General features: G+C 40.9%; 2 protein-coding genes across 2 annotated transcripts in view; both read left to right on the forward strand.

The window, feature by feature from the left end:
- LOC126484803 (chondroitin proteoglycan 2-like) overlaps positions 1 to 20,579 on the forward strand; it is a 52,148-nt gene extending 31,569 nt beyond the window's left edge. The window contains exon 4 of the mRNA XM_050108400.1: positions 20,085 to 20,579. Coding sequence (XP_049964357.1) covers positions 20,085 to 20,579 — 495 coding nt within the window. The remainder of the gene's footprint in view (positions 1 to 20,084) is intronic.
- Positions 20,580 to 20,604: 25 nt separating this feature from the next.
- The window catches only part of LOC126484804 (chondroitin proteoglycan 2-like), a 28,012-nt gene continuing 23,886 nt past the window's right edge, over positions 20,605 to 24,730 (forward strand). The window contains exons 1-2 of the mRNA XM_050108401.1: positions 20,605 to 20,609; positions 20,694 to 21,075. Coding sequence (XP_049964358.1) covers positions 20,605 to 20,609; positions 20,694 to 21,075 — 387 coding nt within the window. The remainder of the gene's footprint in view (positions 20,610 to 20,693; positions 21,076 to 24,730) is intronic.

Here is a 24,730-nt window from a genome sequence, read left to right on the forward strand (position 1 = left end):
TGTGGCTTTAGGAAATGTAAAGGCAGCAGAGAGACAAATGTGATGTTAAGGCTGATAATGTAAGCAAGACCAAAGAAATATCAAGACACATTCATAGGATTTGTAAAAAAAGAGATCAGCAATGTAAAATGGTACAAGATGCACGAAATTCTGGGAGGGGGAGACGGGTAATATACAATATGTAATAGAACCAGCAGGAAATAATAATAGCCAGCCAGGGTGGCCGAGCGGTTCTAGGCGCTACAGTCTGGATCCGCGCTGCTACTACGGTCACAGGTTCGAATCCTGCCTCGGCCATGGATGTGTGTGTTGTCCTTAGGTTAGTTAGGTTTAAGTAGTTTTAAGTTCTTGGGGACTGATGACCTCAGAAGTTAAGTCACATTGTGCTCACAGCCATTTGAACCATATGAAATAACAAGAGTGCTCGGATTAAAAGGTTATAAGAAAGGGATGTAGACTTGTATTCTATTCTATTGCATAGCACTGTGGACCTAGAAACGACAGAGAGGCTTTTTCCACGCCTTGTCCCTCAGCGGTAGACAACCCCATAACAGGCTGCAGCACTCCACTCACCCCACCGCCGCCCCACACCGAACCCAGTGTTATTGGGCGGATCGGCCCCCCTCGATAATGAACTGTTGACCGCCTTGCCAAGAGGAGTATTACAGAAGTCCACTTACGCCCAACGCCGATTCCTTATGCGGATCTCACATCGACGATACGGAAGGCTGCTTATCACGATTCAAACTGTGAATGGTTTGTCTCTCAGCAAGGTCGGCTACCTTCCGGCAGTACTCATTGTATGATGTACGGATTTTGTTCTTTCATTTTTTTTCTTTTACAGTAAGAGCATATGCAAGTTCGTCATAATGTTGCTGTATAGCGCTGTTTGTAACTCTGCTCCAATGTCACTGTCATCACTGCCACCGGCTGTCTTGTGTTTGTCTAATTGCACATCTAGTTTAATTTAAGAGTGTCTTAATATGCTAACTTCGTAATTTTGTGCTACTCTGCTTTTTTGCGTTTATGTTTCCTTGCCAATTTATAGTCGTTGTTGACTGTATGGTCTTTGTAACCCACAGCCGAAACAAAGATGTATATAAAAACTGAAATCAACGTGCAGTGGGTAAGGAGAATTCTAGTTCAGGTCGAAGGTGGTCATGTCATATGTTGGCGGTGTTCTAATACGTGTGAGGCTGGTCCAGATCTACCTTCCTACCATAGTTGCGCAAGGGCGCTGAGTCATTGTCTTAGGAATTTGGAGTTGAACCTCCGGCGTCCAACGTAGGTAGTACGGAGTTTGTCCTTTCATTTTTTCTTTTAGTATAGGAGTATTTTTTATCCATATGTATGTTCGTCATAAAGTTGCTGTACAGTGCTGCTTGTAATTCTGCTCCAGTTCCATTGTCATCATTGCCACCGGCTGTCTGGTGTTTGTCTAAATACTTTTCTATTTTACTCTAAGACTGTGTTTGTATGCTAACTTTGTAATTTGGTGCTATTCTGCTTTTTTGCGGTTGCGATTATTTGACACTTTATAACCGTTGATGTCTGTATGATCGGCGTAACCGAAAGCAAAAAAATAAAGATATTTTAAAAATATGATCTGCGGGAGTATAGAGGAGTCCAGTTCACGTCGAAGGTGGTTGTGTTGTGTGTTGGCGGCGTTTTCTGTACATAATTTGCGTCAACAGATTCAGATAAGCACGAAATCCCAGACGAAACGTGTGGACAGTTTTCCTCATCGAATTGAACCCATTATCAATGCTAAATGCAGTGTGATGGTCACAAGTTTCTTGTCCGATGTACATTGTTTTAAGGTAATTACGTCTATTACACCGAAGCCTCTGCTTGCCTGCATGCTGTTCACCAAGCCGGACGGATTTCCAAAATTTGATTGTCATTAGTTCCTACACAATTATAAGCTGAATTTCGATGGTAGAAAATGAAAACTTTGTATGTCGATTTTGTTAAATGTTACAGGGGAAGCAACAAAGGTCTCTTTAAAGATAAGCACTGAAAAGCCAAAGAAACTGGTACACCTGAGTATTATTTGTAGGGCCCCCGCCACCACGCAGAAGTGCAGCAAAACGAAGTGGCAGGGACTCGACAAATGTCTGAAGTAGCGCTGGAGGGAACTGACACCATGAATCCTGCAGGGATGTCCATGAATCTGTAAGAGACGAGGGTATAGAGATCTCTTCTGAGCAGCACGTTGCAAGTCATCGCAGATATGCTCAACAATGTTCATGTCTGGGGACCATGGTGACCAGCGGAAGAGTTTAAACTCAGAAGAGTGTCCCTGGAGCCACTCTGTAGCAATTTAAACTCACCAGACTGTTCCTGGAGCCACTCCGTTGCAATTCTGGATATATAAAGTGTCGATTTTCTTGCTGGAATTTTCCAAGTCCGTCGAAATGCACAATGGACATGAATGGATGCAAGGTGATCAGACAGGATGACTTGGTGCGTGTCACCTGTCAGAGCCGTATCTAGAAGTTCCAGGGGTCCCTTATCACTGCTACTCGCATTCGGGAGGACGAAGGTTCAATCCCGCGTCCGGCCATCCTGATTTAGGTTTTCCGTGATTTCCCCAAATCACTCCAGGCAAATGTCGGGATGGTTCCTCTGAAAGGTTTCGGCCGACTTCCTTCCCCATCCTTCCCTAATCCGATGAGACCGATGACCACGCTGTCTGATCCCCCAAACCAACCAACCAACCAACCTTATCACTGCTACTGCACACGCCCCACGCCATTACAGAGCCTCCACCAGCTTCAACAGTCCCTTACTAACATGCAGGGTTCATGGAGTCATGAGGTTGTTTCCATACCCGTACACGTCCATCCGCTCGATACAATTTGAAACGAGACTCTTCCTAACAAGCAACATATTTCCAGTCATCAACAGTCTAATTTCGATGTTGACGGCAGTCATCAAGGCTAGACGAATGGATCTTCGGCTCCGAAAGCCCATATCGATGATGTTTCATTGAATGGTTCGCACGCTGACACCTGTTGATGGCTCAGCATTGAAATCTGCAGCGATTTGCGGAAGGGCTGCACTGCTGTCACGTTGAACGATTTTCTTCAGTCTTCGTTGGTCCTGTTCTTGCGGGATCTTTTTCCGGCCGCAGCGATGTCGGCGATTTGATGTTTTACCGGATTCCTGACATTCGCTGTACACTCGTGAAACAGTGGAAAGGGAAAATGCCCACTTCATCACTACCTCAGAGATGCTGTGTACCATCACTCGTGCGCCGACTATAACACCACATTCAAACTTCGGTCCTGATAACGTGCCATTGTAGCAACAATAGCCGCAACGGCGCCAGGAACTTGTTTTCTTATATAGTCGTTGCCGACTTCAGCGCCGTGTTCTGACTGTTTGTATATCTCTGTATTTGAATATGCATGCCCGTACCAGTCTCTTTGGTACTTCACAGTAGTTTGCAGCGTTCTACGTTTCAAAGTCAGGATATTTATGCGCAGTACAACTTCTAACTGAATAACGAAAGTTACGGCTTTTAAATATAGGGACTGTATTAGAACATAAATAGCACTAGGAAAAAAAAACAACGAGCAAGTTAACACCGTAAGTTACATGGGTGGCAAAACCTCTTATCTAGAACAAGTGTATCATCAAGTAAAAAGCAATGCAAATGGCATCTGAAAAACGAAAAAAGTCTTATGACAGTAGATATTTGTATGAATTTGTGGATACTAACAAACTAAAAATATGCCGCACGTACAAAATGACATTCACAATAAACGTACACTGTATGTTAGCTATTGCACGACGTAATTAGAGCGAACATGATATACCGATAAAGAATAGAGGCCATAAGCGAGTAATAAGATAGTAAGATATTGAACGAAAAAAAGTATGAAGGAATTTGTATGTTGGTGAAATGGATAAACATAACGCGTGTATAAACGAAGGAAAACAAGAAGAAGAACAAAATGATGATGATGATAGTGATGATGTTGATGGTGAAGCTGATGATGTTGATGGTATCACACCTATGAAAATATATACTGTCATTGGATGAATATACACTGTGATTGGATGAATATTTAATCCGTATCTGCAGAGGAGGTCTTTAATAATAGATACTGGCCCATCCTGGTTCTCTACTAACTGAAGGAAATTTCCATTTCTACGTGCTAACATGCAGTTGGCTGAAGTCGCGTATTTCGAAAATTCAAGCGAAATCGGATGTTGTCGTCTGCTATCGTCCGCTATTGCTGTCACAAGATCTTCTTCAGCACCAGAGTCCAAATATTATTCACATTCATACAAGAGTCCATTTGATTAACATTACCGTCGTGTTTAGTGATCTCAATTGCCTCTCTGTACAGCCTCATAATATTTGCTACTGGCTTCTGTATCTGCGTATTATCAAACCCACATCTACATGTTCATCTACACGGACACTCTGCAAATCACATTTAAGTGCTTGGCAGAGGCTTCATCGAACCACCTTCACAGCTCTGATTTCCCTCATTTAATTACAGTGATCTTTTCCCCCTACGTAGGTTGGCGTTAACAAAGTATTTTCCCATTCAGAGGAGAAAGTTGGTGATCGAAATTTCGTGAGAAGATTCCACAGCAACGAAAAACGCCTTTGTTTCAATGATGTCCACCCAAAACCCTGTATCATTTCCGTCACACTCGTTCCCCTATTTCGAAATTATACAAAACGTGCTGACCTTCTTTGAACTTTCTTGATATACTCCGTCAAACCTATCTGGTTCAAATGGCTTTGAGCACTATGGGACTTAACATCTGAGGTCATCAGTCTCCTAGAAGTTAGAACTACTTAAACCTAACTAACCGAAGGACATCACACACATCCATGCCCGAGGCAGAATTCGAACCTGCGACCGTAGCAGCAGCACAGTTCTGGACTGAAGCGCCTAGAACCGCTCGGCCACAGCAGCCGGCTGCAGTATTCTAAAAGAGGATTGAGCAGCGTAGTATGGGCAGTCTCTCCAGTAGATCTGTTCCATTTTCTAAGTATCTTGCCAATTAAACGCAGTCTTCAGTTAGTCTTCCCTACAATATTTTCTGTATGTTCCTTCCAATTTAAGTTACTCGTAATTGTAATTTAGCAGTCATGTGAATGACCTCACACTTGTCGTTATTTGGAAACAACTGCCAATTTTTGCGCCACACAGATATCTTTTGTAAATCGGTTTGCAATTTTTTTTGATGTACTGATGACTTTACTAGTCGATAAACGACAGCGTCATCTGCAAACAACCTAAGACGGCTGTTCAGACTGACTCTTCCACCATTTATGCAAGAAGGAACAGTAAAGGGCCTAAAACAGTACCTTTGCCAACGCTCGCCCAGTTAGCCGTGCGGTCTAACGCACTGCTCTCCGGACGGGAAGGCGTGCCGGTCCCGGGCACGAATCCGCCCAGCGGATTAGTGTAGAGGTCCTGTATGTGGATGGTTTTTAAGATGGTTTTCCATCTGCCTCGGCGAATGCGGGCTGGTTCCCCTAATAACAGCCCCAGTTGCACTACGTCGGCGATTGCACAGCAAATACTTTCTCCACGTACGCATACACCATAATTACTCTACCACGAAAACATTATGGCTACACTCGTCTGGTGTGAGACGTTCCCGGGGTGTCCACAGGGGGCCTAACAGGGCAATAGCCATGAGTTCGGTGTGGGACGGTGGTGGGGTGAGTGGAATGTAGTAGCCTGTTTTGGGGTTGTGAACGACTGAGGGCAACGGCGGTGTCGATGCTTGTCCGTTGTTTCTAGGTCCCCAGTTCCATACAGTACAATACAATACAATACTTTGGGGAACTGCAGAAATCACTTCTGTTTTCCTCGATGACTTTCCGTCAATTACTACGAACTGTGACCTCTCCGACAGGAAATCAAGAATCCAGTCGCAGAGACGATGTCCCGTAGTCACACAATTTCGATAATAGCCGCTTGTGTGGTACACTGTCAAAAGCCGTCTAGAAACCCAGAAATACAGAATCAACTTGAAATTCCATCTCAATAGCACTCAACACTATGTATGAGTAAAGAGCTAGTTGTGTTTCACAAAAACGATGTTTTCTAAATCCGTGTTGACTGTGTGTCAATAGACCATTTTCTTCGAGGTAATTCATAGTGTTCGAACACAATATGTGTTCCAAAATCCTGCGATAAAAGCCTGTAATTTAGTGGATTACTCCTATCACATTTTTTGAATACTGTTGTAATCTGTGCAACTTTCCAGTCTTTGTATACAGATCATTCGTAGAGCAAACGATTGTATGTGATCGTTAAGTATGCAGCTGTAGTATCAGCATATTGTTAAAGGAACGTAACTGGTATACAGTCTGGACCGGAAGGCTTCCGTTTGTTAAGTGATTTAAGTTTCTTCACTACTCCTAGGATATCTACTTCTACCTTACTCATTCCATCTAATGTGATGAATAAATTTATAAGTTTGTCTTCACCGGTTTCGACTGGTAAGAGTGTCATCTTCAGATCTTGAAAAGTGCTTTTGGTTGCACGTCATGTTCCATTGTATGTTCATTACTCAGGCAACGTGAAGATTTTTTTGGAGAGTATAATGCACATTCCACACAGATTTGAGAAAAATAAAATTACAAACAAGTTGCCACAAGTAAAATACACCTGGTGTAACTTGTCATCTCTACATATGTAGCACCCCTTTGTTGCTTTTCAGTTGTTAAAATCCACAGTATATAGAGCAGTGCGCAATTATGCCAATGTTTGCATTTAAATGACGAGAGGAACACGTCTTGGAACCTTCTTACTCGTAGAACTACGTATTTCGAGTGATAAGATTCCAAGATGTGCTTCTCTCAACAAGTAAATGCAAACATTGCATAATTGTGCAGTTTCACTATTGCGCCGTGGTATGGTCGCTTTAATGCCGTTTTTCCTTTTGGTCATTTTGTCACCATCGAGTGGCGTCTTATTCCTCCCTGAGTTACTGTCTGAACGAGTTGCTCACTTGCCTCCATCAGTGGCAGCAGCAGCGTTTATCGATACTGGTACGGCTGTAACTTCTTTGGTGTGGCAGCTATATTTCCGTGTCATGGTGTGTGTGTGGCAGTTAGTCGGGCACGGAGCAGCAGTCGGGGACGGAACAGCGGTCGGGGACGAAGGAGCGTCGGGCACGGAGCTCCATGATGTGTGGACAGCCAGTATTTGCCGACCGCCGGCGACACGCATGGACTGTCCGACTGAAGAAGACTGGAGCGGGAACGACCGTTGTTTGGTCGTTCGGTCGGTCGTCTCGTCGGCGGACGTGTATTTGATCATTTGGCCGTTTCCGCGTGAGGGGAGTTGGTCGGTCGCGGCGGAGCAGCGAGGATGACTCTGCGGTGTGTGATCAGGCCGGGGCCGACCCTTGGAACACTTCTGAGCACCACTCTTTGTTGTTTGTGATTGTCATTTTATTTGGTCGCAGGTACTGTGCCATGTCCTCAGCCGTGTATTAATATTGTCTGTTTTATGTTTAGTATATGACCTTCAGCCGAACTTCATAACTACTTTAAGATTAGGCCTTCAGCCGTGTTTCATTTACAATTCTTGTTGCTCTGTATTTAGGCCTTCAGCCGATTTTGTTTCAGAATCTGTGGCCTCAATTGTAAATCTTTGTCGGGAAGGTTTCTCTTTAATTATTTTCAACTCTTGAATCGGCCTTCAGCTGAGTTCTGTAAATGTTTGTCTAAAGGTTGTCTTTAATTATTCAGTAATTGCTTGGGCCTTCAGCCGACGAGATACTTCAAGTTTTCTTAAGATGTTTTTCTGTTGTACTGTGTAAAGGCTTATTCTTTAAGTCTTTCTTTTGTTATGTAAAGAAAATTATGTAATTGCGCTTTCAGCAGCAGAAGTAACTTGAATTTTCCTTAATATGGCATTTAGCCGGAAGATATTGTAATTTTACTTAAATAAGGCCTTCAGCCGTTACTCTACATCCTGGTGTTTTAAAAGCAATCATTTAAATTTATTCCGGAGAAGTTACTTGGGCCCTCAGCCGTAAATTGATCTTTGTTGTTTTAAAGAGAAAACTGTGCATTGGTTCAAGGAATAAAGTAGTGTGTGTGTTCCTGTATAACTAACAGTAATTGACCAAATTCATCCGCTCTGTCCTGCGAAATCAGATTTCAACTACACAGGGTGATTCACGAGAAAATGCCAATATTTTAACATGTTATTTCAGAAGTAAAACAAAAAAAAAATAGTTCATATAAGCACAGGTCCGCAATTGTTCAGTTACGGAGTTACGCTTAATAAGAGATTTCGTCTGAAATTTAGCAACATCGCTAATAAGAAGCAATCGCAAAACTTTATGCAGTTAAAGTAAAGCACGATTCCAATTGTTTTGTTATTGATCTGGTGAATCTAACAAAAAACATGTCCCAGACGTGTATCTACATAGGTTTTCCAGAACATCCAGAGAAGCAAAGACGTAATTTCTCGGAATCCTCTCAGTTGGATAACGAACGCGATATTCGTTAACTGCAGCCGTAGCATTACCATCACATTTGCTATAAATAAAGACCATATCGGCGTATTCCTCTGTCGTAAATTTGAAAGACAACCATATTTCATAAATAATGTAGAAAGTACAACAGTTACTACGTGGTTTCATTTAAATACACTATTATTATCATGTTCTTTCACTTAAAGTTAGGAAACAACTGAAACAACTCACTAACGGTTGCCAACAATGACATAAATATTTCTACATTCTTAATGGAAAGAAAACAAATTTTATTGTATAATAATCTTTGCATCTCTAAATGTTCTGGAAAACTACTGCAGATAGACCTTTGGGATGTGCTTTATTAGATTCACAGGCCAATAACAACAAAATAACGGAAATCGTGCTTTCCTTTAAACTTATACAGTTTTGCGGTGACTTCATACCAGCGAAGTCGCTAAATTTCAGGCAAAATCTTTTATTAGACGTAATTCCGTAACTAGACATTTGCAGATCTTCGTTTATCTCAGTTTTTTTATTTAGTTTTACTTGCGGAATAACACATTAAAATATTTGCGTATCTACCTGAATCACCATGTATATTGTGGATTTTAACAAACGACAAGCATCAGAGGAGTAAAACGTTAGTAGACACCCCAATTTCCACAAGTTGTATTATAGCTATGTAAAATTTTACTTATGATTAACAAATCTGTAACAGTTTTGCATCGACCTTGACTATAAACAGTCTCTTTAAAGTACAGAGATACCCTATTCTCGTTTCGCGTTATGAGAAAAAAATGTTCAAATGTGTGTGAAATCTTATGGGACTTAACTGCTAAGGTCATCAGTCCCTAAGCTTACACACTACTTAACCTAAAGTATCCCAAGAACAAACACACACACACCCATGCCCCAGAGAGGACTCGAACCTCCACCGGCACGTTATGAGAAACTTGAATAGAATGATGTGGTCCAGTGGCTGCAAGGTGGGTCCTATAACGGCCGATCTGCCTTTTTCTCCCCTCCTACTATTGTTCTTGTATTCTTCTGCTCGTTTCTGGACCATTCATTTAGCAGTACCAACGTAATCATCTTCACAATTACGTGAAGTCTTGTAAATTCCTACTTCTCCCAGTAGTATGCGAGTATCTTTAGCTGACCTTATGTATTCCTCTATATAACGGGTAGGTTAATAGATTACACATACATTCCATCTGTTCAAGACTTTTCCAATGTTTTTGGTAATGTATTTGATGCACCCCAGGAATGCCTTGGATTTCGCACACGTTTGTACATGACTATAATCTTCCCGTGGTTGTCTCAACGCCTTCTTTATCTCAGCGGACGGATATTCAGAACAATGCATTGGACCGCTAACTCAAGTCTGCGTCGGAGCACACATTTTTCTAGCTTGAACAGCCGTCTTCCTGAATGCCCTATCCAAAGTAAAAGCTCTGTAGACCTAAGAGCATGTTTAAATTTCCATCTTCATTCAAGTGAAAGATGAATCTTTTTTTAGCAACTGGTATTTTGCACGCGAGAGTAGTAGCTTAGACTTACATCGATCGTCTTAAACTTCGCAAATAATTCCATTAAGGGCAGTAATAGTTCTTCTTGTTATCTCTCAGGAGTAGATAACCCAGCGTGGAAATGAACATCCTTACTCCAAGCGCTTCTAGTAACTGACATGTGCGTGTTACCCAATTTTAAAATCAGCAGATTACGTATATTGAGCCAAAGCTCACAAGAGATCCGACGTTTTTTAGTTGTTCCCAAGAAACTCGCAATCAAAGTAGATGCAAGAAAATGTTGTACGTTTAACGATTATGTTACTTTAATTAACTAAATTCGGTCTCATACCGCGGCAATGAACACTGAAGGAAGTGCAGTAGTTATTCAGTGAGGGTCAGGTAAGTTGCCAGTGGTCATGGTTTGTTGTCGTCTCCCTAAAACTTGTTAACGGGTGTCGTATGTGTATATACATTGCCTTGAGTGCTTGTACAACATAGCAGCCGCGCAGCGTAGCAGTGCGGTCTAAGGGGCGTCTTGATACGGTTCGCGCGGCTCCCCCCCCCCCCCCCCCCCCCCCCCCCCCCCCCGTCGGAGGTTCGAGTCCTCCCTATGGCCTCAGCAGTTTAGTCCCATAAGACCTTACCACAAATTTAGCAGTTTAGTCCCATAAGACCTTACCACAAATTTCCAATAACATAGCAGCGTCGTTGTTCCTAAGGATCACTCTGGGCATCGTGACATCATTTCAAAGAAGCGTCGATGAATGAGTGGGGAAGCCGACGGACAAATTTTCGAAGTGTCATTTAGTCATCTAGTCATTAGTCTTGCCCTAGACTATGGCCTGCAGGATATTAGATTGTTTATTTGTCCACTGAGAGAAAGGAAAGATGAATAAAAATTTAAAATAGAATAAGACGGGAAGTGCCTATGCCGACACATACACCTTTCCCTACGGACAGAGGCACTCTCAGTGCTGAGCACAGAATCCCCATCTTAATTTCGGATCAATATCCTCAGTGTTACATGCCTTAACAGCAGAAAGGGTTGGTGTTTGACCTAGGACGGTGTTACAAAATATGGTGTGTTGTAAAGCAGCTCAACTGGGTACTTAACAAACGAAATTAGAGCCCCATACATCTTCATTTACACGGCGAACATAGCAAAATATTTTATTGCCATCTCTTCGAAACTAGTTTAGTTTACTACAATGTTGAAATGGAGGGAAAAAATTGCAAATTTTATCGTATTTGGTACATTGTAGTAGGACAAACAAATTAATTCATTTGAGGGTATAGACGATGCTACGTTTATCGACGAAACAGTCACTTCTGTACGAGCAACGACTCTGTACCCGCTGACAATCTACCCAAGCTGAGCCTCGATGACAGATAAGGGCATGTAAGACCTTCTAGATCTCCATTATGCACATTTTATTTATAAAGTCGTTTCGTCTGCTGCCATTAACAATTCAAAATTTGGAACTTCTAATAAAACTTTCAGTGTCATTATCAAGAAAACCTCTTTGTAAACGGAGCATAGGTATATTAGATGCTGACATTAAACGTTGTTTTACAAGTCCTGGTTTTGGTACGGTGATGGGAGTAGTCGAAAAGAAGATATAGAAAACAAAATTTATTACGACATGTAGACGGTCTTGTGCAACAAAAACCTGCTAGGATCGTGGGGCCGGTGAGGAAATTAATTTCCTGTATTAATAAGACACCAGAAGGGTATTCCATGCAGCATCAAACTTACGCCAGAGCCGTCAGGGGTAATAGCTGGCTAGTAGTGGCACGAAATGGACTAACAAGCTAAGGAATGACGAGGTTCTCCAGAGACAAGGTGAGGAAAGGTATGTGTGAAAAACACTGATAAGAAGAAGGGACAGGATGATAGGATATCTGTTAAGACACGACGGAATAACTTCCATGGTACTAGAGGTAGTAGACGGTAAAAATTGTAGAAGAAAACAGCGATTGGAATATATCGAGCAGATAAATGGGGAGAAAGGTCACAAGTGCTACTATACGATGAAAAGGTTGGCATAAGAGAAGAATTCGCGGTGGTCCGCATCAAACCAGTCAGAAGATTGATAAAGAAATAAATAAACAACAACTAGTGGTATGACTTTTTCTCGGCCACCCAAGAGCACACGGTTCGAACAGGTGGGATAGCAGTGAACATGCCAGCTGGAATAACATTTCTCAGATGGTGTCGCATCGACTGTGAGGACTTAATCGAAAAGACGTCCCATGAAAGAATCAACCGAATGGGCTGAAACTGGAAGAGGTGAAGTACATTTACAGACAAACAAATCATAATGATTCCAGGAAAATTGGAGGATTTATTCAACAGAAAGAACTTTTCAAAATGAACAAGTCAATAACGTATTAGTCCACCTCTGTCCTTTTGGAATCAGTTACTGAGCTTGGCACTGTCCTTGCTGCTGTGGGCTACGTGCTAAATCCAGTCCAATAGGCGTGTTTAATTGTCAAATCCCGAGCTGATTGGAGAGCACTGCCCATAATGCTCCAAGGGTCTTAATTGGGGGAAAGATCCGTTGGCTTTATTGGTCGCGGTAAGGTAAAGCAAGGACGACGACCATCAGTAGAAACTCTTGCCGTTTGCAGTAGGTTTTTATCTTGCTGAAATGTAAGCCCAGGATGGCTTACCTTTAAAGGCAACAAATCGGGGCCAAGAATATAGTCAATGTACCTCCGCACTGAAAGCCAAAGTGGTAAAACTATGAAATAAAATGCCCCCCCAGAGACTATCACTGCTGATTGTCGATCAGTTTTTCAGGCGACAGTTTGGTGTACCACCTTTGTCTGCTGGTCATCGGGTATCAATTCCTAGCGGGACTCATCGCTGAAGATATTTCTACTCCAGACAATGAGATTCCATTCCGAATGTACCCAACACCCCTGCAGTCGGGCTTTCTGGTCTACAGAGGTCAATGGTAGTTGGCGCATGGGGCGCCGTAAACTCAGCCCTCTTTCTGTGAGCCGCCTATTAGTGATCCTTGTAGTCGCTGAAGCAAAAGTCAGATCAATGATAATGAGGAATGCGGTGTTCTGAGTGATTCTCTGACGTCTGCTCGGTCTAGGTCGACCATTTCCTTCTTCACTTTGTATTTGGCCTTTTTATTTTACGATATTTATTATATAATTAATTTATTTCTTGGGTCATTACTCTTCTGAATAGTTTGATGCGAGCCGCCATGAATTCCTCTCCTGTGCCAACATTTTCATCTCAGAATAACACTTGCAACCACTGTCTTCAGTTACTTGCTGAATACATTTCAGTCTCTGTCTTTCTCTACTGATATTACCATCTACAGCTCCATCTAATACCATGGAAGCTGTCTGATGTCTTAACAGATGTCGTCCTCTCCCTTCTTCTTGTCCATGTTTTCCACATATTCCTTTTCTCTTCAACTCTGCGCAGAATCTCCTCATTCCCTACCTTACCACTCCAACTGACTTTTAATCTCCGTGTGTAGCACCACATCTCAGACGCTTCGATTCTCTTATGTTCCGGTTTCCCCAAAAGTCCGTGTTTCACTATTATCCAATGCTGTGCTGCAAACGCACTTTCTCAGAAATTTCGTCTCGAGTTAAGGCCTATGTTTCATACCGGCAGAATTTTCTTGGCCAGGAATGCCCATTTTGCCAGTACTAGACTGCTTTCGATGTCCTCCTTCTCCGTTAGTCACGTTTATCTTGCTGCCTTTCCAGCGGAGTTCCTTAATAATTTCATCTACTTAATGATGTTAATTTTCTCGCTGTTATCATATCTCCTACTTCTCATTACTTTTACCTTTCTTATAGTTACTCTCAATTCACACTCTGTACTCATTAGCCGTTGATTCGATTCGGTAGACCATGCAGTTCTTCTTCACTTTCATTGACGATAGCAATGTCATCTGTGAATCGTATCACTGATATCCTTTCACATTGAACTTTTATCCCAACACGGTTTACCCATTGTTGCCAACATCGTCCAATAGTGGTATCGCTCCTATTGAATTTTCCAAAGTTTCGCCGATTACTCCATCCGTCTTGTTTGAACCCAACTACATGTCCTCTCTCTAATGTTGAAATCTACATATATAGTCCACGCGCCCGTCTGTTAGGCATTGTTACTATCTAACTGAGTAAATGGAATGGAATTTACGAAGACTTTATGCCGTGGAATCAGTATGACTCCAGTTGGTGCATTGTTTTCCTGTCTTAGAATGTGTTTTTCCCTCACTCAATGTTTGTGACGTATGTTTATAATTCAGTATTCCCGACGAAACAGAATATCCGTCATCTCGGGCGCTAATCCACGAGGGCGTTAAGATCTTACATGTCGTTGTATCCGAAACTTTTGAACCCCCGTTTCCACATTAGCATAACTGACGAACAAAGCGAGCAGCAATTTCGTGGTACGGTGAATCACTGTCTCAACACGTCATTTTCCTACTGCAGACCAAGCCTCATTCGTTCTGGTAGACGTTTCTGCTTCCTACACGAGACTTAGCATCAGCTTCATTAACGACCAGATATCTATTGCGTCTTGGAATGACAACGTTTGCATTGTTTCTGCTCATAAGTAGCATGTAAAAGCTGTCGCTTATGACTACTTTGTATACTATATGGAAGTTTCACGTTTGTTATGTGCCATCTACATTGTAGTGTAATTTAATGACGTGCATGGTAGTTAGGAAACCACATGACATGTTTGGTTACACAAATTAATTTTGTCTCATGAGGCGAGACAGTCCACAGATAACGTTTCAAAGCTGTTTGCAGGACAGAGGAAAGAGGAACCAAAACATCTGCTACAAAGGAAGCTATGTAATAGACTGAAGGGCTCGCAGGGTACTGTGTGCTTATCAACTGTCAGACAGCATAGTAGCAAGGAGTGCCAAACAGTTAGTATGCAGTTAATTCAGTATTTGTGCTGTGACCGTTGGGCACTGATGAAGCTTCTACGCAAGTCGCACAGGGTCCGCACTCGCAACAGGTCAATGTTGTCATAAATGTACTCCATTTGATTATACAATGAGAGCTATCTTTGTGTCTTTATACTATCAGTTTCCTCATTTTAGTCTGAGATTAACGTTGTGGTATAGAGCCACAGTCAATTATATTTGCTTAAGTAAAGGGTTCGCCAACATCGTGTTTCCAGCACTGTTGTGCTTAATTTAAGGTACATGATTAGAATTACCTCTCAAATGGTGTTTACCTATGGCCTTGCTTGTAGATCCCGAAGATTATAGTGGAAAATGGTCCAAGCCATTTTAGTTCCAATACACTCGTATGCGAGATTCTATGAGTGCGTCCTGAAAAGAAATGCCTCCGAATTTTTCAAGCGAAGAATCTTCAAACTGTTTAAATAAAACGAGCGTTATTAAGAATCCACAGCTTTGTTTTTCATCTTTATTCTTCCTTCGAGGCTAGAGGGTTCCGAATCGTAGCATGTAACATGGCAGGTAACATGGCAGTGAGTAACTTAGCTATGGTGGTGTGTGACAAACACCTTGTTGTAATCGAGTTTCGAATTCCAAGAGTTCGTCCAAACATGGAGCACATTCCTCCTTCAGCATCGCAACGCCAGACCACACAAGAGCTCTGTGACCTCTGCAACAATCCGACGTCTTGAGTTCACTGTCATCAATCATCCTTCATAAAGTCCCGAATTAGCCCCATCCGTGTTTCATCCGTTTCCAAAACTTACAGAACACCCTCGTGGAATTCACTTTGAAAGTGATGAAGCAGTGCAAGCAGATGTGACGTTGTGGCTCCGTCAACAAAGCCAAATACTCTACAGTGATGGTATTATCAAATTTGTCTCTCGTTGGGAGAAATGTGTTCGTCGACAGGGTGACTATGTTGAGAGATAAATATGTAAGCATGAGGGAGAAAACACAGCATGTTAATATCATTTGTTTTATTTAAAATCCCCAAGTGTTTTCACACATAGACAATTACTTTCAGTACGCCCTCTTAGAATTTAACACGTCCTGTGACAGGCAGAATTATAGATGACGCTATCAGGAAATTACACATGTTCTCACCTTGTGCAACAGCAGTTGATAGTGTCAGATAAGAAATGAATGCATCTAGACGAATGCGTTGTCCACAATGGCAGATTTGTTTCTTATCTGCGACGCTGACGTTCGTGCGGTTGTGTCTGACGAACGAAGATAGCCCGTTGAGGGATTATTTAAGCGGTACGAATGTAAGTCTAAGCCACCTTTTGCGGACAGTAACGTGACTTGAGCAAACATGAGAGGTAAGATCCAATTGCCGTGATATTGGCCCTTTTTTGACTTTGATATAGCTTCTGCTTGGTTAGAAAGTATACCACGAATAAATAAACTTATATTCTCGAATAGAGCTGGTGCCAAAATATTTACATAGCTGTGTGCTGCGTTGTGTATTGTGGTTTCTCTGGGTAACGTATCTCAGATATTTATTTAGTAAGTAAGGGAGTTGATTTATTCTACTGTATATCTCTAAAGCAACAGCTGAAATAAGCTTCAATATAGCCGACAAAAACAGATACTGAGAACTCTGAAAGCATGTATACGTTTAGGTAACAAGCAAACTAAGAACATCTAAATGCAGTGCGCACTTTTATCTAAGTATAAAATATTGAAACTAGTAACACAGACAAGGCTAAGCGACATTTGTCTCGTGCACAATAGCGATAGCGGGTATTGCGGAACAATTCAAACGATATCTAATGTTTGCTAATTATGATTTGTAACAGACTACGATTACCACTGTATATTATTACACTGCATGTTCAGTAAGCCCATTGCTAACATTTAACGTCCCGTCGGTCATGATTTCATTAAATTCTTATGCTAGTTGAGTTTATAAAGAATAGAGAAGTATGCCGAACGTTGAATATAACAAGGAAAACCTTCTGCCGAACGATGTTAATTTTATGGGATGTTACAAGTACGAGTGCAACTCATTCTGTCACACTGAGAGGAATGTGGGATGAGCGTTGAGAATTTCCATCAGTATTACTTATAACGAAAGAACAAATTGTCGAAATTTCTTAGCTTTGTTTAAAACGAAAATTTCACACAGCGCAACAAACAAATGCATTAAGTGTTAGCAAGCTTGTGTTATAAGATGCGTGTTACATCATGCTTTACTTTTCAGGATTTCCACTACTTGTGACCGTCTTGCTAGCGGCCTTGGTTGGAAGCGGCAGTGCAGCTTCCATCCGAAAGGTGACTGTGATAAGCGTATCCAGCAACCTGCATATTATGTTGTGTTCTTTAGTAAGAAACCTGTCGCTCAGTTGATGTAATCGATTCCAAATATGGGTGTGTGTACAGAATTATTATTCTACCCATTCAATATGTTAGCCAGCAGTTTACCAGTATTAACGTAGTATTATTAATATTTGCTTTCTCTAAATCCAAACTGCATAAGTGATAATGGCCAAAGATGAAATAGTTCTGCTAAATTTATTTCACAGAATATTATCGGTCCGATTGTTTCAGGAAAATAGCTGTTAATTTAAAATAACATCCAAATTGTGAATTCATTTAAAGGCTGAGTCTAATCTGCTATTATTTGTTATCTTATGCAATACTTCTACAATTATATTAAGTCGTTGAGACGAAAAGAAATTGCGATAAAAGGGTTAATAACCTTTATACCTAAAGGGTGTTTAGAAATTCGCATTACAACAACTGGTAGACGCGAGTGAATGTGTAATATTTAAAATTGAAACCTTTATGTGAAAACATACGTTTACGTGCTACAGCAGTTTGCAAACATGATGGTAACGCGACTACTTTTACAAATAATTGGTTGGCATCATTTGTTTCACAATTACACTTATTAATAGCCAACGAAATTGCTCGTTTACTCGTTCATGAGTTCTGTTCAACGTGATGCAGTACAGCCTCTTCCTATTCGAATGTGCGGCGTCTCCTTCGTGTATCACAGTCACGTCAGCTGACGGTGAAGGTACCATTTCACGAAGTCGTTGCGTAATTGTTGCGCAAAGGGTTAAGATGAGTTCTGACGTTGTAGAAAACGATCTTGACAAAGGCGACGAGCATCGCTTCCCCTACCGCGAGCTTCGCCATTCAGAAGGATCCATCGGTGTAATACGCAAACGTGTACTAAACTACACTGCTCTGTCACAGACATTTGACTGAGGCTCGAACCGGATCAAAGAGGCAGGACAGACGTCAAATGACATCAGCCAATACGACATTACAGTCCAGCCCCCCCCCCCTCCTCAACATGACTACCCTGTAGCACACCTACCCAACAAACATGTGTTCAAACAGCTGTAGCAAGGAAATGGTATGTTTCCGAAAATCGGTTCCTATTCATGGATTATGTACTCACTCCCATCAACAAAAGGTAGAAGTTCGTAATGAGAGTTTACGAACACCCTGTAACGGAGTAAAATATTATAGGAATGGAATGATTACACACTGCAGGAACATGGATGTTGTTACCTTTCACTTAGTTAAGTTCTGTGTCTTACTGAACATGGAATTTGAATTTCACAAGATTAAAAAAAGAAGCTATAATATGTTTTCGCATTTTGTTGGATGTACGTTTAGTGACAGTTGTAAGAAAATAACCATGAATTACCGAGTCGGAATTGTCTACAGTATGACATTTTAGATCGAAGTCAGTTTTCGCTGGTATTCTTGTCTTCCATTCTTATGAGAAAGCAGTGTCTTGAAGGCTGCTATGTCACACATTCTCGCTATAATATGCTGTGTCCTCTCTCTCGACCATCTTCTATGGTATCGATCAGCAAGAAAAAGTGTTATATTTTCTTGCAGGCAGTAAGAATATACCACCAAGGTAAGCACTGTGCCACTACTACTTAACAAAAAGTTATAAGCTAACTGGTTACACTAATATAATACTATATTTAGTATTATGAACATTACAGATACAGACTTACATGTTGGTCATATACAGTTGGTGAAACACTAACAGCTGAAGAATTTTCGTAAATGGTTCCATCCTATATACGATAATATTATTTCCGTGAATTAACACTGAACGTGGATCTGTATTTGTATATGATGAACCACAGCTCCACTGACAAAATTTCGAAGATAATCAGAGATATTTTCTGAATAGTTTGACGGAAGAGACAAGTATTGTCTGGTGGCACTTTACAGAGTAATACTGTGATTATGATTTATTCTGTCGATTACACAATACACGTACAATTGTTCGGCAGTTCCTTCACACAGACACCACAGGCGCTTATATACTGATGTTATTGCTGTAGATGCAGGAACATCGTTTTTAGGACTGTTTTCCACTGCATTGAGTGGACCTAATAAAGATATGCATATCTGCAAACTCTCTGCCAGTAAACGTATTCATAGTAATATGTATAACTGATAATTTACAGTCAACACTCATGAAAAAACAAAGGTGAATCGGACGCAAGTAGTAAAAATCACGCTTCAGAGCGAATAGTGGGCATTACTTTTATCAACATAAGTATCACTAGTGAATGCACGAAGTTTTCTTTTCAAATAAGTCACACATCACTACATCCTATATTTCCACAATGGTGCAAGTAATTTCAGTGCAGTGCTGATACAAAGGTAAACGGAGATAAAAAAAAGAATAAATGAAAAACACCAGTTTGCTTTTGTTCTACAATATTAGTTTTATTGTTAACAAGGCCATCTTCAGACATTTACTCAGACTCGTAAGACGAAAACCGTTTAACAATAAAAGGCCATCTTCAGACATTTACTCAGACTCGTAAGCCGAAAACCGTTCAACATTAAAACTAATATTGTAGAACAAAAGCAAACTGGCGATTCTCATTTATTATAATGTTGCTCTAGCAAGAACTGACGGAAGAATCTGTCAACATGACAAAAAAAAAAAAAAAAAATCAGACGAACTGCTATATTTCTTTAGCGACTCTCTGAAAGCCACAAGCCACTGTACCAATATATTCTGAAAGTAATCCTAGACAAACGAGGAGATATTGACGATAGAAATAGCCCTGTGTATTGCTAATAGAATATAATGATAATGAAAATCCAGCAATACTAACAAATACGCAATTTCTTTCAGATGAGTGCAACTTGCAAGGGAGCTTCTGGGCCATTTCCGAACCCAGACAGCTGCAGAAGCTTCCTACAATGTGAGCCATCAGGCGTTGCAACCGTCATCCCATGCCCAGCAAACCTCGAGTTTAATGCGAATCTGAGGGTGTGCGACTTCCCAGAGAGAGCTGGCTGCTCCTCATCACCGTCTCCACCAGCTGACGACGACAATGGAAATGGTGGGGGATCAGATGATAACGGAGGCGCTTCACCAGATCCACCATCTGGCGACGCCCCCAGCTGTCCCCCATGGAATCCTAATGACGCCACCCAACTGCCCAATCCGAATGACTGCAGCAGCTTCTACAAGTGTGACGAGAACGGCGTTGCCTGGGTCATTGAATGCCCAGCCGGTCTCGAATACAATGCAGATCTGAGAGTGTGTGACTACCCAGAAAATGCTGGTTGCTCATCATCTGCACCAAGCAACCCATCTGATGATACACCTTCTGAGGGGGGTTAAGATAACGGAAATTCAAATGGGGGTAATGATGTGAGTCCAAATCCACCAACTGGAGATGCTCCCACTTGTCCAGCTTTGAAATCCAAATGACGTCACACAGTTGCCCAATCCCAGTGACTGCAGCAGCTTCTACAAATGCGACGAGAATGGTGTGGCTTGGCTCATACCATGCCCAGCTGGACTCGAGTACAATGCGAACCTGAGGGTATGCGACTACCCAGAGAGTGCTGTTTGCTCATCGTCTGCTGATCCAAGTAACCCATCTGGCGACGATTCCTCTAATGGCGGTCAAGACAACGGAAATACTGGCTCTGGTAATGGCAAAAGCCCACAGGAACCAGCTGCAGATGCTCCCACATGCCCACCTTGGAATCCGGATGACGTCACCCAATTGCCTAACCCCAGCGACTGTAACAGCTTCTACAAATGCGACGAGAACGGAGCTGCCTGGTTTATCCCGTGCCCAGCAGGGCTGCAGTACAACGCCGAGCTGAGGGTGTGCGATTACCCTGCAAACGCCGGATGTTCCATCTAACATGAATAACCCCCCATTAAGACAATATTTGTGTAATCACCCAGTGTTCAGCCATCAAATGTTTGACTCAAAGCATGTTTGAAGAGTTCTTTGTTGAAATATCTCAGCTGTCCGCCTACAAATACTGAGGTTATGATGAAATGTGTTAAGTTCTCTATGGATTACATCTGATAATTGAATGGAATAAAATTATGATGAACAAGACATATTCTTTTCTAACCTTTCCTACTAATTATCCCATCATTTTGTGTGTTAAAATGAAATCTAAATGAAGAAATGAAATAGCTTTGATGTAGCTGTATGTCTACGAAATAACGTGTGCAGAATTTTGATCTAAGAGCTTATCTCTGCATATTAAAGAAAATGTCCTGACAGAGTCGCCCAGCCCATAGGGAACTTTAAGTTTGAAGAGGGCATCGTTTAGGAAGAGATTTTCCGAAATGCCACCTATTAGAGGGTGAAATAGACTGAAATGGTTTTTGAAAATATCTCCCTAATAACGCAAGTTTGAAGCTAGAACTACGAAAACTGGTATTTGGTTCCTTGGTCAGATATTAATAAATACTTGTTTCATCATTTTTGGGTATTTAAATCATATTTCGGTGAAATAGTGGGTGAAAGCTTTTTTTCAAAACAATTCATTATGAAAGTACTATCAAACCATTTCCAAAGATACGTCTATGGAAATTGGTATTTGACTTCTTGGTTAGAAATAAAAATCGTGTTTTTAAGGGTTTTTGGAAAGTGTATCTCTAACAGGGTGAAATGGGGGATGAAAATATTTATGGAAATATTTCATTATGCGAGCATTTTTAAAAGTAAATCTAAAAAAATGTTTGCTTTCTCAACCGGAAAAATAAAAGTTTCAGTATTTCTGGAAATTCAAATCGTAATAGGGTGAAATAGGACTTGACTGATTTACTGACTCATCATCGACCAGCCCAAACTGCCAAGGACAGCAAATTGAAATTTCGACAGGATGCTTATCTTGTACTGCATGAATGGTTCAGTAACAGATTGTTCGAAGTTGCATCCCTAAGAGGATGATATGTGGGACGACAGATTTACTGAAAGTATGTCAGGTTTAATTAAATTTTGAAGCCAAAACCACGAAAATTGATCTTTGGTTTCTCAGCCAGAAATAAAAAAATTCATAATTCAGAAACTTCAGGAATTCAATCACTAAGAGGATTGAGGAGTGGGTGAAAATTTGTTTTGAAAATACATTGTTATGAAAGATATACTAAGCATTTTTAAGGCTATATTTACGAAAAATGGTATTTGATTTGAAAGTAATTCTGGAAATTCAACCTCCAAGGGGGGTGAAATAGCGGATGAATTTTTAAAAATATCTTATTAAATAAAAATTTGGAAGTTAGAGCTAAGAAAATTTGTATTTGGTTCCCTACTTAGAAATAAAGAATAATGGGTTTCATTGTTTTTCGAAATTTAACGCCTAAGGACGAAATTAGGGGACGAAACTTATTTCGGAGATATTGCATCACGGAATCACTTTCGAAACAAAATCTTTGAAAACCAGTATATTTGGCTCCTCGGCTGGAAACAATGAAATATGTGTTTCAGTGTATTTTGGAAATTCAACCTCTTAAGTGGTGAAACAGGGGATGAAAATTTGTATGAAAATATCTAATTATATTAAAACGTATATAAAGCTAAAGCTATGAAAATTGTTGTTTGACTTCTAAGGAAATATAGGTTAGGAAATGAAAGGTTTCATGAAAATATCACCGCTAAAATTCAAAGGGCGGATTTAAGAGAGACCTCTGACTCCACCTACCAGAATTGCTTTTTGATCAGAAGTACATTAGGAAAGGAATCCGGAAGCTCCGAGGCTACTCCTACAATCATTTCCTTCTACATCCATTTACACATCGCATACCTCTCAAAACAGCACTGCGAATAATATTCCAATGACCTTTCATGATGTCCGCCACATCGGATAACGCCACCTCCGTAGTAATTTTGTGTCACAAGCAGCAGTGCTCTCTAACAAAGCACACGAAAGCCAATATAACGATCTTTACTAATTAAAAATGTGAAGAAGTATTGTTTATCTTCTTCTTTTTGTCTGTTTTGTCACATGGGAAGAGACTTATTAGACTCAGTGAATGGAGCTGGTACACAGTGAGCCCCTGTTTACATGGTTATTTCTATTCTGTCAGTAGTGGGTCAAATGAAGTGGAATGATCTGGAGCAACAACTGGCGATGAAACAACCCCAGGCTGTTTACGGGTACCTTGCTATTATAGCTATTTAAGAGATGACTATTAATTTCTGGTTTAGTGAGTGTAAGATATATTTTTCGAAATAATGTTATAAGAAATATTAATAAAAAGTAAAAATTGTAAGAGGACTAACATTTGCTTGATAGGTTATCGGACAAATGTAAGACGTACATAGAAGATTTGTAAAGCTTAGTTTCTCTCAGTCCAGAAAAAAGAAGCTGATATTTGTGTCAACTCTTGTTACATTATTTTCCCACATGCATTCCAGCGAATGTACTCACTTGAGAAGTATCTCGTCGTTTACATCTTCACCCACTCATGGCATGCCACCCAACATTATTTTGAGACAAGGAAGGATATCATAAGTCAGTCTGGTCAACGACGAAAGGGTCATATTCCAAATGATATTCCGAAATACTTGACCAATGATGTTGAGGTTGCGTTGTTACTAGGTGACTTACTTTTTCACAGTTTTGTCACCTGGATGAGCTCGAGTTGTCCAGGCACGTTGGGGACGTGTTAGATGATGATCAGTTCAACGTCAGGAAAGGTAGAGGCACTACTGAGGCAGTTCTGATGTTGCAGCTGATAATGGAAGCAAGACTGACGAAAACTCGTAACACCTTCATAAGAATTGTCGACCTGGAAAAAGGTGCGAAAAACAGGTGTAAGCTGTAGGGAAAAACAGGCACTACATAACATGTACAAGAATCAAGAGGGAACGAAGAATCGAGAAAGAAGTGTTAGCACATAACGGGGTGTAAGTCAGGGATGTAGTCATGCGCTCCTACTTTTCGGTGTATACATCGATAAAGGAAAGACGGAAATAAAAGATACACTCAAGAGTGGAATTACACTTTAAGATGAAAGGGTAACAATGATACGACTCACTGGTGGCAATGCTATCCTCAGTGAAAGTGAGGGAGTATTACAGAATCTGTTGAATGGAATGTACGGTCTAAAGAGTACAGAATATGCATTATGAGTAAATAGAAGAAGCAGCAGAAACAGAACAGCAATAAGTTTAACATCAGAATTGGGGATCATAAATTTGATGAAGTTACGGAATTCTGCTACCTAGGCAGCAAAATAACTAATGATGTACGGAGCAAGGTGGACATCAGGAGCAGCACTGGCAGAAAGGGCATTCCTGGTCAAGAGAAGGCCATAGTTTGACTGAGAAATTTCTGAGAATGTACATTTGGAGCACTGCATTGTATGGTAATGAAACATGGACTGCCGGAACCCGTACTAAAAGAGAATCGAAGCATTTGAGATGTGGTGCTACAGACGAATGTTGAAAATTAGGTGGACAGGTATGGTATGAGATGGGAAGATTCATAGCAGAATAGGAATATACGGAACACAAT

The sequence above is a fragment of the Schistocerca serialis genome, chromosome 6, assembly GCF_023864345.2.
Source record: "Schistocerca serialis cubense isolate TAMUIC-IGC-003099 chromosome 6, iqSchSeri2.2, whole genome shotgun sequence".
Taxonomy (NCBI): Eukaryota; Metazoa; Arthropoda; class Insecta; order Orthoptera; family Acrididae; genus Schistocerca; species Schistocerca serialis.